This window comes from Saccostrea echinata, unplaced genomic scaffold (genome assembly GCF_033153115.1).
Source record: "Saccostrea echinata isolate AGI-Se365-2 ecotype Australia unplaced genomic scaffold, CSIRO_AGI_Sech_v1 ptg000025l, whole genome shotgun sequence".
NCBI classification, from domain to species: domain Eukaryota; kingdom Metazoa; phylum Mollusca; class Bivalvia; order Ostreida; family Ostreidae; genus Saccostrea; species Saccostrea echinata.
Window position 1 is genome coordinate 15,106,506 of NW_026889774.1, and position 16,804 is coordinate 15,123,309.

Below are 16,804 nucleotides of genomic sequence, written 5' to 3' on the forward strand. Positions count from 1 at the left end.
ACTATTTGCATCAATTTGGAATTTCCCGATCTAATTTTAGACCAGTTTAGAGGGACATATTCTTATATTCACCTGGAAGATAACGTAGTATTTTTTTCTACATTGTTGGTTCTCAGCAAATCAAGAGAGATAGAATTATTCAATCATATTATTTGTTTTACTTACCCGTAAAGTGGCGCAGTGGTTAGAGCGTCTGCTCTAGAGTCGCGGAGTAAGGAGTTGATCCTTACGTGGCGGGTTCGAATCCCACTGTGGGACGTGGAGACCGGTCCTTCGGATGAGACCTATAAACCGAGGTCCCGTGTCGCAGTAGGTGCTGGCACGAAAAAGATCCCTCACTGCTAAATAAGTGCCGAGTATAGGACAAAATTTGCAGCTCTCCATCTGCAAGTGTTGGCGTCTCCATATGAGTGAAAAATTCTCGAGAGGGACGTTAAACAACATACAAACAAACAAAAAACTTACCCGTAAACGAACATAAAACATTTATGTAAACGAACAGAAAACATTTATGCACTTTCTAAAGAAAGTTCAGGTTTATTGTTGCCCTGGTCCGTCCGTCTGTCGCACTTTCTTCTTCCTCAAACTCCTCTTTTATTTTAAGCAGTAACCAATTTGGTAGGTCGTGTGTAGCAACCACTAGTGATAAAACGCCACTTAATGATACAAATAATGCCATAAATTATTGCATTAATATTTGACATTCTTAACTGCTAATGCTAAATCGCCGCTTAAGATAGAATTATATCATTAAGCGTTACAAATGCAGAGCATCGCCGACGCTTAATGAAACAAGCAAATATCTACATAATCGACGGTTAATGATACACACTAGTACATCATTAAGCGTTGCAGTCGCACCCTTTAATTATATAAAATTTAGAAATGGCTGCCTATAACTAAGAGAAACATACATCCATCTTTTTCCTCCGTCACTTGAAAAAACATTTATGTATGCCCTTGTGCTATAAGATATAGTAATTATTGGAGTTTTTCCATGTTTTCTAGTCAAGGGAACTTCTTTAAGCTCCGGATAACCAAATTAACATCTACTACGCAGGGTCATAAATTGTTTCCACGCTGTTGTATCTATTACTATGGATTACTGAGGATGCCCTGCAGACATAACCGACAACCATGTGCTGTTGACTCGTTTATTATAATACACTTCCGGTACATAAACTAATAATAGAATGATGATAAGATATAATAATTCCGGATACTACATTCCTCCCCTCATTAGATAATTGTTACAATATTAAAATTCTAAACAACGTCTAAAATTATCCTTAATTTTAAACAATTAATATTTTAGGTATCACTACTCAAATTATCCAGTTTATAGGTTAAACACCGAACTTAATGATAGTCAATACATCTTTTTCGATCATTACAAGAATACAAAAAAAACCCAATAAGGACTTCTTAGTCCGGTGACCTGCTGGGGATTATTGTGCCCCTTTTCACAGCATGATCACAACTTAAAAGAACGTCAGGTTAACACAAAATCTTTAAGGTTTACAGGAAACTGCTTCATTCTTTGGCTTCGCCTCAGTGGTTGGGCAACAGGTTTCTGTGACGTATTCTCAACTAACGGACTTGATTTGCACTGTTTCATAGCACTATTTATTGGATCAGCTGTTGGAATGTGCGTCTCCAACTCAATTTCTTCACGATTAATCTCGTGCCTCCTTGATCTGTTCTCCAACTCTGCGTTGACTGTTGAATTAACTTTCTTGAACTGTGACATGTTGCGTGTCACCTCTCCGTTGACTGTGATCATGGATCCTTTCTTGTCTGTTACAATTCTGGGCTCGAGTGAGAAGTATGGCTGCATTTTATCACCACGTTTTTCCTTTTTCATCACAACTGTATCTCCTACACCAACGTCACGTGACTTTGCTTGGTTTTTCCTATCTGCATAATGCTTCATGTTGAATTTCTTCTGGCTATCTCTCTCTCTAACTTGAATGTCTGTCAAAGTTAAGTCTCTGTTAGTGAAAACTGGAAGCCTTGTCTTCGGATCCCGATTGAACAGTAGATCAAATGGTGCACGACCGGTGGATGAGTGCGGTGTTGCACGGTCTGAGAAAGCGATACAACTCTTGCCGCCAGTTAAGTCCATCAATATGTGCAGAGCGCACTGCTTTCATTAACGGCTTACTAAAACTTTCGGCTTGAGCATTGGCTCTGGGCCATCTCGGTGTTATCCTTCGATGGATGAGCCCCATGTGTTCTGAATTCATATGATTGGAATGGACTTCCATTGTCACTTTTTATTATCTTAGGTATCCCATATGCACTTATAACTTTATCCAGTACAGGTATGGTGGATTTGGCCGAGACGGATTTTGCAATCTCTACTACTGGGTAGCGTGAATATTCATCTATTATCGCAAATAAGTAGTCTCCACTAAGCAACGGTCCGCAAAAATCGATGCTCAAATTCTCCCAAGGTCCACCAGGTAGTTCGGACATTTTCAATGGCTCCATGGTACGACGTTCAGGAGTAAGGAGTTGACAGGCTGTGCAGTTTGCAACACGCTTTTCCACTCTCCCATCCATGCCAGGAAACCATACTTTCGACCTAAGAAAAGCTTTTGTTCTTGCCATTCCCTGATGACCTTCATGTGCGATGTCTATAGCCCTGTCACGAAGGGCTTTTGGTAAGATAATGCGTGTGTCACGAAGCAGAATGTTATCACTGTGAACAGTAAGTTCGTCTCTCACTGAGCTGAATGCTGTCAATTCCCCAAGATCTGCATCGTCTGGTTTCAGACTCTTCATCTTATACCAGTCACCATTTCTAGTAAAATCAATGGCCTTTTGTAAGGTAATGTCAGTAAGTGTTGCTCGTTTCACATCATCAAGTTCTATTGCCCGTGGCAAAGACTCCAAGGTGATGAAGTTAACATATTCTTCAGACAAATCTCTTACACCTGTTGCTAAGTGAACAGAGTGTCTTGAATCATAGTCTGCCATATTATCCTTTCCAGGTGAATACTTTATTGTGAATTTGTACGGTTGTAAGCAAAGTCCCCACCTTTCTATGCGAAGTGGTGGTCGCAGCTTTTTCCAAATGGTCTCCAGAGGCTTATGGTCAGTAATTATGGTAAAGTGATGCAGGCCTCTCAAGTAAAGGTCAAAGTGTTCACATGCCCAGGTAACTGCCAAGGCTTCCCTCTCGGTTTGGCTGTATCTCGATTCAACAGGGGTTAAGGCCCTGCTTGCAAAGCAGACAACTTTATCATTATCTTGTAAGAGAATGGCTCCTAGCCCCACTGGGCTAGCATCAACTCTCACTGTCACTGGCCTTGAGGGGTCATAATACGAAATAACAGTGTCTCCACACAAACTGTCCTTCAGCTTAAGAAAAGCTTCCTCACACTTTGGACTCCAGTGCCAGGGTTTGTTATTATGGGTAAGTGTTCTTAATGGTTGACATATTACAGCATAGTCTTTGATAAAGCGTGAACTGTAATTTGTCATCCCAAGGAAACTCTTTAGTTCCTTGACAATTTCAGGGCGACTGAATTCCTTCACAGCCTTTACTTTTTCTGGATCCGGGAATATGCCTTCATCCGAGAATACAACACCAAAGAAGGAAATCCGCTTTGTTCGGAACTCGCACTTCTTTCGGTTAAGGGTAAGTCCACTGTCAGAGAGTCGCTGCAAGACTTTCTGAAGAGCTCTGTCATGCTGCTGGAGATCTGTCCCGAATATCACTATATCATCAGAAATGTTTCTTGCACCAGGGATGTCCTGAATAACTTGTCGGATTGTCTCATGAAATATTTCTGATGCTGAACATATCCCAAAATTTAAATGCTTGTATCGATAAATACCAAGGTGTGTACTGAAAGTAGTAATAAATCGAGAATCAGGGTGGAGCTCCAATTGATGATATCCACTGCGGAGATCAAGTTTGCTGAATACTTTTGCCCCATTCAGGTCCAAAATCAGTTCTTCGATTGTGGGCATGGTATGTCTCTCTCTCTGCGTACTGCCTTATTTGGCTCCCTCATGTCGATGCAGAGGCGTATATCTTCTCCGTTCTTTTTGGGTGGAGTAACTATGGGGGAGATCCACGGGGTCGGTTCACCTTCAACAAGTAGATGCTGAATCTCTTTTTCCACCTTGCCGCGTAGATGAAATGGAATCCTCCGAGGTTTCTGTGCTACCGGAGGTACTGATTCATCAATATGAATTTTCACTTGCTGTCCTCGGAATTTCCCTATTCCTTGGAACAGATGAGGGAAGTCATTCTCAACATTACTTCCAAGTGTCTTAACTTTGTTGATCACTTTAATGATGTTCAATTCACTCGCAGTAGGATATCCTAGCAGAGATCCATCTCTCCCCTTCACTACATAGAATGTACACACAGTATATTTCTGTGGAGCTTCTATTTTCACATCACATGTGCCGAGCACTTTGATTGTGTCCTTAACACCATATGGAACTAATTTTCCTTGTACTTTTCCTTTGTGTAAGCTTGGTTTTCCAATCTTCTCATAATCTGTCTCATCTAGAATGTTCACAGAGGATCCACTGTCAGCTAACAATTTAATTTTCTTGTCATTCAAGTTCACTGTAACATAGGGGCCTCGTACTGTGTTGACTCTCTCTGCATTTCCTATGAGTTTAACTCCATAGCAGTAACCATCAGAGTCACTGTCACTACAGTCTGGATTATTGTCCTCTTTGTTCACTGCCCTCACTTTCTGAGATTTCTTACTGCGACACATTTTTCTGTAGTGTCCTACTTTATGACAGTCATGACACTTTTGTCCTTTTGCTGGACATGGACGGTCCGTGTGTGGAAAGGGTCCACCACAATTCCAACACTGTCCTTTGTGTTTTGCTTTTGAGATATTGTGTCGTTTTTGAGTGATGTCGGTGTAGTCGTTTGCTAAACACTTTGTTTACACTCGCTGTGTCAAGCCTTCAATTGCTGTGGCTTGCGAGTCTGAGATTTCCATTGCACGTCCAAGCTGGACAATTTGATCGAGGGTTTTGTCAGCTTCTCTAAGTGCTCTTCGTCTTAGCTGATTAGACCTAAGCTTTGGATGATTTGTGATAAAATTTCACTGTCTGTGTCAGCAAATTCACAGTTTTTCGCGAGTTTCCGAAGTTCTGTCAAAAACTCATCAAGTGACTGACCTTCTTTTTGTTTACAGCAACGAAAGTTATAGATCTCCATCTGAGTATTCTTTCTAGGGCGAAAATAATCAGTACCTTTTTTCGTACCGCTGTAATCCGGAGTTGATGTCCCTTTCTGCGCCTCGTATATGTCGTATGTTCTTTCGCCGACATAGTGTAAAAGTAAAGCTCTCTTCCTATCGTCTATACTTTTAATTGCGTTTTGATCAGGTTCCTCACCTTCAGACACTACGGGATTCACTAATTTCAGGGCGATAAACAAATTTTCCAGGCGACCAATCCATCTGTCCCATCGGGGCCCTGCGTTGTTTTTGTCTGTTTCTGGGTCGAACTGTGGAAATATAGGCAACGTGATGTCCATCCTCGTCGCCAGTTGTTGTATCTATTACTATGGATTACTGAGGATGCCCTGCAGACATAACCGACAACCATGTGCTGTTGACTCGTTTATTATAATACACTTCCGGTACATAAACTTATAATAGAATGATGATAAGATATAATAATTCCGGATACTACACACGCAGAGTTGTTTAGTGGTATTGAAAAAAATATATAAATTAAATAAATGTCATTGCAATTAGAACTCTTACTCGTGCTTATTTTTGCAAACCAGACAGCACACACTGACAGAAAGAAATAAGAAATGTTCAAATTCAATGTTCAAATACTTCTGTGTTTCTTTTCTTTACTTGCATTTGCGGTACTGTGTAAATATTGAATCAGATGAGCTAGCGACCAAGGAGAATCTAGGACACGTAATAATGTACAGTGTAGCACTTGCCGAAAATTGCACGCATTATGTACCGAAAGTCCAAGCATATTAGAGAATTGTACAATAATGAATTCGAAATAATAAGAAATAATTATTTCTTATATTATTCAAACGTGGTTAATTCTATTCGTTACACAGGCCCCTAGCAACGGTTTCAAAAGTGTGGGTTGGGGACTTCTCAAAAGAATCCAACAAGCAAAAAAAAGGTAATTTACTATACAAATCCTGGAATTTGCCAGTGCTCGATCTTACAACAAAAAGGGCATCTAAAGGAATATTTACTATAATAACAAAATATTATACTCAGAAAAAGTGGGGGCCCCGCGTTCTACGGGTCCGTTACTAGAAAGATTTCAGTCTGTCTCTACTGCAAATGTCAGTTCACAACGATCCATTTCGGTATACCGTACATGTACATACTCGTTTATAAGTCGGTCTGCTTATAAGTCGGTTGTATTTTTTTTTTCAGATTAATTCGGAAGAATTAGTCATTGACCCACTAATAGGTCGGTAATATCTTGCTAAAATCTGTAGACAATTTCAGATGAATTTTTTTTTTTTGTATTTACGAGCGTTTCTAAGTACATCGGCTTGGCCAAGATCAGGTGCCCATTTCCAACTAAATGATGTTATATATAGTAAGGTGCAAAAAAGTCCGGATTTTTCTGTGCATATCTTTCACATGCATATTTATTTAAATATCTAATTTTCAACATTATTTTCTTATTTAGAAATAAAAGGGCTACTTTTAGAGTTATCCCCCTTGTTTCTATGCGATGTCACGTCATGATGCTTTCAGCAGACGACATATTTTCGGATTACAGCGATGTCAGAAATTGACAACAGAAAACGTCTCCTAAATCTATATGAATGCGGAATCACTTCGGCGAGAAATTGTTTGAAATAACAAACATACTTAGGTCTACTGTATATGATAATTTGAAAAGATTTCGTGAAGGGAAGTCCGAGATACGGTGTCCAGGATCTGGTCGGAAGAAAATTTTTGACGTGAATGACAGCAGACGGGCTGCACAACTTGCTGCTTCTCATCCGCAATGGTCAGCACAGAAATTGCCAATGAATGTGCAGGAAGAGGATCAGTTTTAGTTTCGAAATGGACTATGGGTCGGACTTTGGCTCGCAGTAATTATTTTAAATCGGTGCCTCAAAAGGTGCCACTAATGATCGCAGAACATAAGCATAAAAGAGAGGTATGGTGCATCGTTCATTAGAATGACAATTTTGACAATGTGTTTTTACGGACGAAAGTCGATTTCAGTTCAACAGATGAACCCGAAAAAGGTGGGCAAAATTTGGACATTGTCAAAAAATGATGCCGAAGTTCTCACCAGCTGTTACGGTATGGGGTGGAATAAGCAAGTTGGGTTTAACTCCGCTTGTTTCGGTGAGTGGAAATATTTCCGCAGTGAAGTACTGTGAAATTTTGGAGGAGGGATTGTTGTCGTCCAATATTGTGACAAACGATCTACCTTATGTTTTACAACAGGTCAACGCTAGACTGCACACCGCAAGCTATACCGTGACTGGTTTACAAAGAATCACGTGACCGTAATGGACTGGCCTGCCGCTTCGCCGGATTTAAATCCGATAGAAAATTTTTGGCAGATCATGAAATATCGTGTGGAAAAAATTCAGCCAGATAATATCACAGACTGGAAAGTTACAATCATGGAAAAATGAATGGGTTTGGATCAGAACTATATAGACAGTCTGGTATAGAGAGTATGCAACGGCGCATCGCTCAGTGTATTGTGAGACACGAGGATCTGACTGACTATTGACTTCATTCATTGTAAATTCAGTGGTTCTATATTCATTAATTTGCTTTCATTTAAAGATATTGTAACTGTTGCAAAAATAAAAAAAATTACTTGAGTTGAAATCCGGGGGTTTTTTTTTGCACTCTGCTATAGATGTAACTCTTTAGAGTTACAATTAATCTTAATATCGTTTGTTGCGTTGCTAAGATCAGAATGAGAGCTTTCCATTGGTATATATATATATATATATATATATATATATATATATATATATATATATATATATATATATATATATATACGTTGATAAGTTAAATTCTTGGTACAGTAAAAAATACTTAAATAAATGAAAACAGAATGCTACAGTCCAAATAAAATAAAATCTTTAGAATGCTACAGTCCAAATAAAATAAAATAAAATCTTTTCAGTAAAAATTTTATTTAATTTGGACTGTAGCATTCTGTTTTCATTTATAAATATATATATATATATATATATATATATATATATATATATATATATATATATATATATATATATATATGTGTGTGTGTGTGTGTGTGTGTGTGTGTGTGTGTGTGTGTGCAGAAATCCTTTTAAAACACAGACTCGTCTGCATGGCGGAGTGGTTAGAGCTTCTGCTCTAGAGTAAGGAGTTGATCCTGACGTCGCGGGTTCAAATCTCTGCCGAACGTGAGACTTGTTCTTTCGGATGAGATCGTAACCACCGAGGCTCCCTGTGGCAGTAGGTTATGGTACGACAACGATCCCTCACTGCTTAATTCCCCTGAGTACCAAATAAAGGTCTAAATTTGCAGCCCTTTTATCTTTTCTTTAGAAAGATCCCACAGTTTTCCAGTATCTTGAATTGAACAAGAGGCCCATGTGCCACATCGCTCACCTGAACACACTGGCCAGTAATAAGCAGAAATCAGTTAAGTATTGAAAAGTCTAAAGGGGGGGGGGGGTGAGTGGGGGACAGAATTCAATTTATACTTCCTCAGGATACTTCTATATCAATATTACTAATCATGACTTTGCTGTTCTTAAGAAGAAGAATTTTAAAGATTTTTTTCTAATGTATTCCTCTGTCAACTCTTCTCGCTCATTGTTGCCCCTCCCTACCTACCCTAAATTTGAACAAATTTGAATCTACACTACCTAAGTGCTTCTATAATAATATGACTGATCATGGCATTGCTGTTCTTGAGCAGAAGATTTTTTCAAGATGATTCGTATATATTCCTATGTTAAACTTTGACCCACTGTTATGGCCCGCCCTACCCCCGGGGGTCATGACTGGAACAACTTGAATCTACACTACCTGAAGATACTTCTGTATTAATATGACTAATGATGGCGTAGCTGTTCTTGAAAAGAAATTTCATAAAGATATTCCCTATATATTCCTAAGTAAAACTTTAACCTCCTTTTGTGGCCCTGTCCTACCCCCGAGGTTTATAATATCAACAAACTTTAATCTAGAATATTATTGAAGCTTTCACACAAGTTTTATCTTTTCTTGCCGGTGATTATGGAGAAGATGAAATTGTAAAAAAAAAAAAAAAGTTGACGACGACGACAACAACAAGGACGACAGACGACGGACAAATCTTGATCAGAAAAGCTCACTTAAGCAATCGACTCAGGCGAGCTAAAAATGTTAAACAGAGCAAGTGCTAAAAATTGAACAAAATGGTAACATTGAGTGTGTTGTAATGATTGCTTACTTCACCAAGAATTAAATACGTGGAGTACATTTCTAATTTATGGGTCATTTTATCAAAGTTTAAATAGAAGTGATGTACTATATGTAACTATGCATCGCATATTTTAAATGATAAATTCTCAAAACTTTATATATACACTATATATGTAAGTAATAGTTATGAGCAAATGATGCACACACATGCATTTAAATGTCCTTTTTAAATATATTTTCTCCGTGATTAGCATGGTCCTTAAGTAAAACAACGTATATCGCTGCCCTGCCCTGCGCTGAAAACTTCAAACATGTGCATTATGTGAGGCATGTGAAATGGCTCATGAATTCACGTCCTAACCACGCACTTTTTAAAAAAATTCTGTACATTTTTTAAATTTGTATTTTATTTTATATTTTCGTTTTTAATTGATAATTTCGGTTTATTTTTAAAATTTCATTTTTTTATTTTATTATTTCGTTTTTTCGTTTCGGATTCAAATTTTGAAATTTGTTCTAATATTCCTATGCAGAGTTTATGTAGGTTTGCTCAAATCATGATGTCCTATACATGTATGATTGATTGCATATTGCACCGAATCGGCAATTTTTAGCCAAACCTCGGTGGTTCACTTATGCATGCGGTGAATGAAAACAGATCTATGAAATTAAAAAAAAGTAGAAAATTCACTCACATATTCAAACTTTGTATGCGTTATACTCATACATTTAATTTTAGGTGAATATACTCAAAATCTGTGCCACATGGGAGATAAATCTTGTCCTCCATGTCCTGAGAGACTACCATCTTGTGTGGGGATTCCAAATGGGGAGCAGCCTTTTCCTGGTCGATTATGGAAACCAGACTTTGTCACTTGCATGCATAATAGAACAATGTATATTCAATATTGTAAAAATGGATACTTTCACCCTGTGAGAAAGCAATGTGTTATAAATGTCACTAAAGGTAATTGAATGAACCGTTTTGGGGGCTAATGTAGTTCGTATTTTTTTTTTTTTTTTTTTTTTTTTTTTTTTTTGATCAATTAAAATTATTGATTAAAATTACAAGTAAGGTTTCTTGTTATCTTTGTTTTTTAAAGAATTCAAAAATGTATAATTTGCAATTAAAAACACAAAAATATACAATCTGAAAGACATTATGCCAGAAAAATTCACAATTATGTTGTTGACAGCTGATGTTAAAGACTACTGTATGGCAAATCAAGACAGTATTATGGACGATCCAACCAGCTGTAACCGGTTTTATAACTGTAGCAGAGTGGCAGTAAGCAGAAAATTGACAACGTCAGAGTGTCACTACCCTGATCTATTCTCCACAATCACTAAATCGTGTCAGCTTTTCACGTCAGTCAACTGTAATTACAGACCAGAAACCATGGCACCCTGTAAGATAAATGTTTAACAAAAACCATTTAGCTAGAAAAATAACTTGATTAAATAAGGAATCAATTTTAACATGAAATATATATATTCTTTCTTTAAAATAAATAAAATGCAAACATTCTGTTATAGTGCAAGTTCATATTTGTAATCATTGCACCAGGGCCTATGGGGGGGGGGTGGGGGGGGGGAGACTCAATAGTTATTCGATATTTTATATGGAAATATGTAGGAAATATAAAAAGAGAACATTTTGAAGTTGCAGAGTAACACTAAATCAAATTGAATTGCAAACAATTCCAAATAATATAGTCTGAAGTTGTTGAAATAGAGATCTACACCCTCTTTTACGTTGAGATACTAGTAAGTAATTTTAAAGGAGTAATGGAAAATTGAATGGTATCTTTAAAACAAAATTTCTCAAAGACAACTGAGCAATTTTGCCCATGGACCTCTTGTTAGCTCTACTGGTCAGAGACCAGAAGAGCTTATGCAATAGTAATGTGTCCGTCGTCCGTCCGTCTGTCTGTCTGTCTGTCCGTCCGTCTGTAAACAATTTTTCAAAATGCTACTCCTCCTACAGTTTTGGTCTAATTTCAATATAACTTGGCACACAAGTAGACTACACTAAGATGCATAATTCTGTGTATCGGTTTTTGATTTCGATGAACGGTGTTGCCATAGTTACTAAAAATAGAAATTTCTGTGAAAAACATTCAAAATGCTACTCCTCCTACAGTTTTGATCTGATTTCAGTATAACTTGGCACACAAGTAGACTATACTAAGATGCATAATTCTGTATATCGGTTTTTGATTTCGATGAACGGTGTTGCCATGGTTACTAAAAATAGAAATTTCTGTGAAATACTTTCAAAATGCTACTCCTCCTACAGTTTTGATCTGATTTCAATATAACTTGGCACACAAGTAGACTATACAAAGATGCATAATTCTGTGTATCGGTTTTTGATTTTGATGAACGGTGTTGCCATGGTTACTAAAAATAGAAATTTCTGTGAAAACATTCAAAATGCTACTCCTCCTACAGTTTTGATCTGATTTCAATATAACTTGGCACACGAGTAGACTACACTAAGATACATAATTCTGTGTATCGGTTTTTGATTTCGATGAACAGTGTTGCCATGGTTACTAAAAATAGAAATTTCTGTGAAAAACATTCAAAATGCTACTCCTCCTACAGTTTTGATCTGATTTCAATATAACTTGGCACACATGTAGACTACACTAAGATACATAATTCTGTTTATCGGTTTTTGATTTCGATGAACGGTGTTGCCATGGTTACTAAAAATAGAAATTTCTGTGAAAAACTTTCAAAATGCTACTCCTCCTACAGTTTTGATCTGATTTCAATATAACTTGGCACACAAGTAGACTATACAAAGATGCATAATTCTGTGTATCGGTTTTTGATTTCGATGAACGGTGTTGCCATGGTTACTAAAAATAGAAATTTCTGTGAAAAACATTCAAAATGCTACTCCTCCTACAGTTTTGATCTGATTTCAATATAACTTGGCACACAAGTAGACTATACTAAGATACATAATTCTGTTTATCGGTTTTTGATTTCGATGAACGGTGTTGCCATGGTTACTAAAAATAGAAATTTCTGTGAAAAACATTCAAAATGCTACTCCTCCTACAGTTTTGATCTGATTTCAATATAACTTGGCACACAAGTAGACTATACAAAGATGCATAATTCTGTATATCGGTTTTTGTTTTGATGAACGGTGTTGCCATGGTTACTAAAAATAGAAATTTCTGTGAAATACTTTCAAAATGCTACTCCTCCTACAGTTTTGATCTGATTTCAATATAACTTGGCACACAAGTAGACTACACTAAGATACATAATTCTGTGTATCGGTTTTTGATTTCGATGAACACTGTTGCCATGGTTACTAAAAATAGAAATTTCTGTGAAAAACTTTCAAAATGCTACTCCTCCTACAGTTTTGATCTGATTTCAATATAACTTGGCACACAAGTAGACTATACTAAGATACATAATTCTGTTTATCGGTTTTTGATTTCGATGAACGGTGTTGCCATGGTTACTAAAAATAGAAATTTCTGTGAAAAACATTCAAAATGCTACTCCTCCTACAGTTTTGATCTGATTTCAATATAACTTGGCACACAAGTAGACTATACAAAGATGCATAATTCTGTATATCGGTTTTTGATTTTGATGAACGGTGTTGCCATGGTTACTAAAAATAGAAATTTCTGTGAAATACTTTCAAAATGCTACTCCTCCTACAGTTTTGATCTGATTTCAATATAACTTGGCACACAAGTAGACTATACAAAGATGCATAATTCTATATATCGGTTTTTGATTTCGATGAACGGTGTTGCCATGGTTACTAAAAATAGAAATTTCTGTGAAAAACATTCAAAATGCTACTCCTCCTACAGTTTTGATCTGATTTCAATATAACTTGGCACACAAGTAGACTACACTAAGATACATAATTCTGTGTATCGGTTTTTGATTTCGATGAACACTGTTGCCATGGTTACTAAAAATAGAAATTTCTGTGAAATACTTTCAAAATGCTACTCCTCCTACAGTTTTGATCTGATTTCAATATAACTTGGCACACAAGTAGACTATACAAAGATGCATAATTCTGTATATCGGTTTTTGATTTCGATGAACGGTGTTGCCATGGTTACTAAAAATAGAAATTTCTGTGAAATACTTTCAAAATGCTACTCCTCCTACAGTTTTGATCTGATTTCAATATAACTTGGCACACAAGTAGACTATACAAAGATGCATAATTCTGTGTATCGGTTTTTGATTTTGATGAACGGTGTTGCCATGGTTACTAAAAATAGAAATTTCTGTGAAAACATTCAAAATGCTACTCCTCCTACAGTTTTGATCTGATTTCAATATAACTTGGCACACGAGTAGACTACACTAAGATACATAATTCTGTGTATCGGTTTTTGATTTCGATGAACAGTGTTGCCATGGTTACTAAAAATAGAAATTTCTGTGAAAAACATTCAAAATGCTACTCCTCCTACAGTTTTGATCTGATTTCAATATAACTTGGCACACATGTAGACTACACTAAGATACATAATTCTGTTTATCGGTTTTTGATTTCGATGAACGGTGTTGCCATGGTTACTAAAAATAGAAATTTCTGTGAAAAACTTTCAAAATGCTACTCCTCCTACAGTTTTGATCTGATTTCAATATAACTTGGCACACAAGTAGACTATACAAAGATGCATAATTCTGTATATCGGTTTTTGATTTCGATGAACGGTGTTGCCATGGTTACTAAAAATAGAAATTTCTGTGAAAAACATTCAAAATGCTACTCCTCCTACAGTTTTGATCTGATTTCAATATAACTTGGCACACAAGTAGACTATACTAAGATACATAATTCTGTTTATCGGTTTTTGATTTCGATGAACGGTGTTGCCATGGTTACTAAAAATAGAAATTTCTGTGAAAAACATTCAAAATGCTACTCCTCCTACAGTTTTGATCTGATTTCAATATAACTTGGCACACATGTAGACTACACTAAGATACATAATTCTGTTTATCGGTTTTTGATTTCGATGAACGGTGTTGCCATGGTTACTAAAAATAGAAATTTCTGTGAAAAACTTTCAAAATGCTACTCCTCCTACAGTTTTGATCTGATTTCAATATAACTTGGCACACAAGTAGACTATACAAAGATGCATAATTCTGTGTATCGGTTTTTGATTTCGATGAACGGTGTTGCCATGGTTACTAAAAATAGAAATTTCTGTGAAAAACATTCAAAATGCTACTCCTCCTACAGTTTTGATCTGATTTCAATATAACTTGGCACACAAGTAGACTATACTAAGATACATAATTCTGTTTATCGGTTTTTGATTTCGATGAACGGTGTTGCCATGGTTACTAAAAATAGAAATTTCTGTGAAAAACATTCAAAATGCTACTCCTCCTACAGTTTTGATCTGATTTCAATATAACTTGGCACACAAGTAGACTATACAAAGATGCATAATTCTGTATATCGGTTTTTGTTTTGATGAACGGTGTTGCCATGGTTACTAAAAATAGAAATTTCTGTGAAATACTTTCAAAATGCTACTCCTCCTACAGTTTTGATCTGATTTCAATATAACTTGGCACACAAGTAGACTACACTAAGATACATAATTCTGTGTATCGGTTTTTGATTTCGATGAACACTGTTGCCATGGTTACTAAAAATAGAAATTTCTGTGAAAAACTTTCAAAATGCTACTCCTCCTACAGTTTTGATCTGATTTCAATATAACTTGGCACACAAGTAGACTATACTAAGATACATAATTCTGTTTATCGGTTTTTGATTTCGATGAACGGTGTTGCCATGGTTACTAAAAATAGAAATTTCTGTGAAAAACATTCAAAATGCTACTCCTCCTACAGTTTTGATCTGATTTCAATATAACTTGGCACACAAGTAGACTATACAAAGATGCATAATTCTGTATATCGGTTTTTGATTTTGATGAACGGTGTTGCCATGGTTACTAAAAATAGAAATTTCTGTGAAATACTTTCAAAATGCTACTCCTCCTACAGTTTTGATCTGATTTCAATATAACTTGGCACACAAGTAGACTATACAAAGATGCATAATTCTATATATCGGTTTTTGATTTCGATGAACGGTGTTGCCATGGTTACTAAAAATAGAAATTTCTGTGAAAAACATTCAAAATGCTACTCCTCCTACAGTTTTGATCTGATTTCAATATAACTTGGCACACAAGTAGACTACACTAAGATACATAATTCTGTGTATCGGTTTTTGATTTCGATGAACACTGTTGCCATGGTTACTAAAAATAGAAATTTCTGTGAAATACTTTCAAAATGCTACTCCTCCTACAGTTTTGATCTGATTTCAATATAACTTGGCACACAAGTAGACTATACAAAGATGCATAATTCTGTATATCGGTTTTTGATTTTGATGAACGGTGTTGCCATGGTTACTAAAAATAGAAATTTCTGTGAAATACTTTCAAAATGCTACTCCTCCTACAGTTTTGATCTGATTTCAATATAACTTGGCACACAAGTAGACTATACAAAGATGCATAATTCTGTGTATCGGTTTTTGATTTTGATGAACGGTGTTGCCATGGTTACTAAAAATAGAAATTTCTGTGAAAACATTCAAAATGCTACTCCTCCTACAGTTTTGATCTGATTTCAATATAACTTGGCACACGAGTAGACTACACTAAGATACATAATTCTGTGTATCGGTTTTTGATTTCGATGAACAGTGTTGCCATGGTTACTAAAAATAGAAATTTCTGTGAAAAACATTCAAAATGCTACTCCTCCTACAGTTTTGATCTGATTTCAATATAACTTGGCACACATGTAGACTACACTAAGATACATAATTCTGTTTATCGGTTTTTGATTTCGATGAACGGTGTTGCCATGGTTACTAAAAATAGAAATTTCTGTGAAAAACTTTCAAAATGCTACTCCTCCTACAGTTTTGATCTGATTTCAATATAACTTGGCACACAAGTAGACTATACAAAGATGCATAATTCTGTATATCGGTTTTTGATTTCGATGAACGGTGTTGCCATGGTTACTAAAAATAGAAATTTCTGTGAAAAACATTCAAAATGCTACTCCTCCTACAGTTTTGATCTGATTTCAATATAACTTGGCACACAAGTAGACTATACTAAGATACATAATTCTGTTTATCGGTTTTTGATTTCGATGAACGGTGTTGCCATGGTTACTAAAAATAGAAATTTCTGTGAAAAACATTCAAAATGCTACTCCTCCTACAGTTTTGATCTGATTTCAATATAACTTGGCACACAAGTAGACTATACAAAGATGCATAATTCTGTATATCGGTTTTTGTTTTGATGAACGGTGTTGCC

At 36.2% G+C, this 16,804-nt stretch overlaps 1 protein-coding gene across 1 annotated transcript in view; it reads left to right on the top strand.

Moving 5' to 3' along the window:
- LOC133192915 (uncharacterized) overlaps positions 1 to 16,804 on the top strand; it is an 804,603-nt gene that overhangs the window by 200,573 nt on the left and 587,226 nt on the right. The window contains 2 exon segments of the mRNA XM_061328921.1: positions 10,162 to 10,389; positions 10,619 to 10,831. Coding sequence (XP_061184905.1) covers positions 10,162 to 10,389; positions 10,619 to 10,831 — 441 coding nt within the window.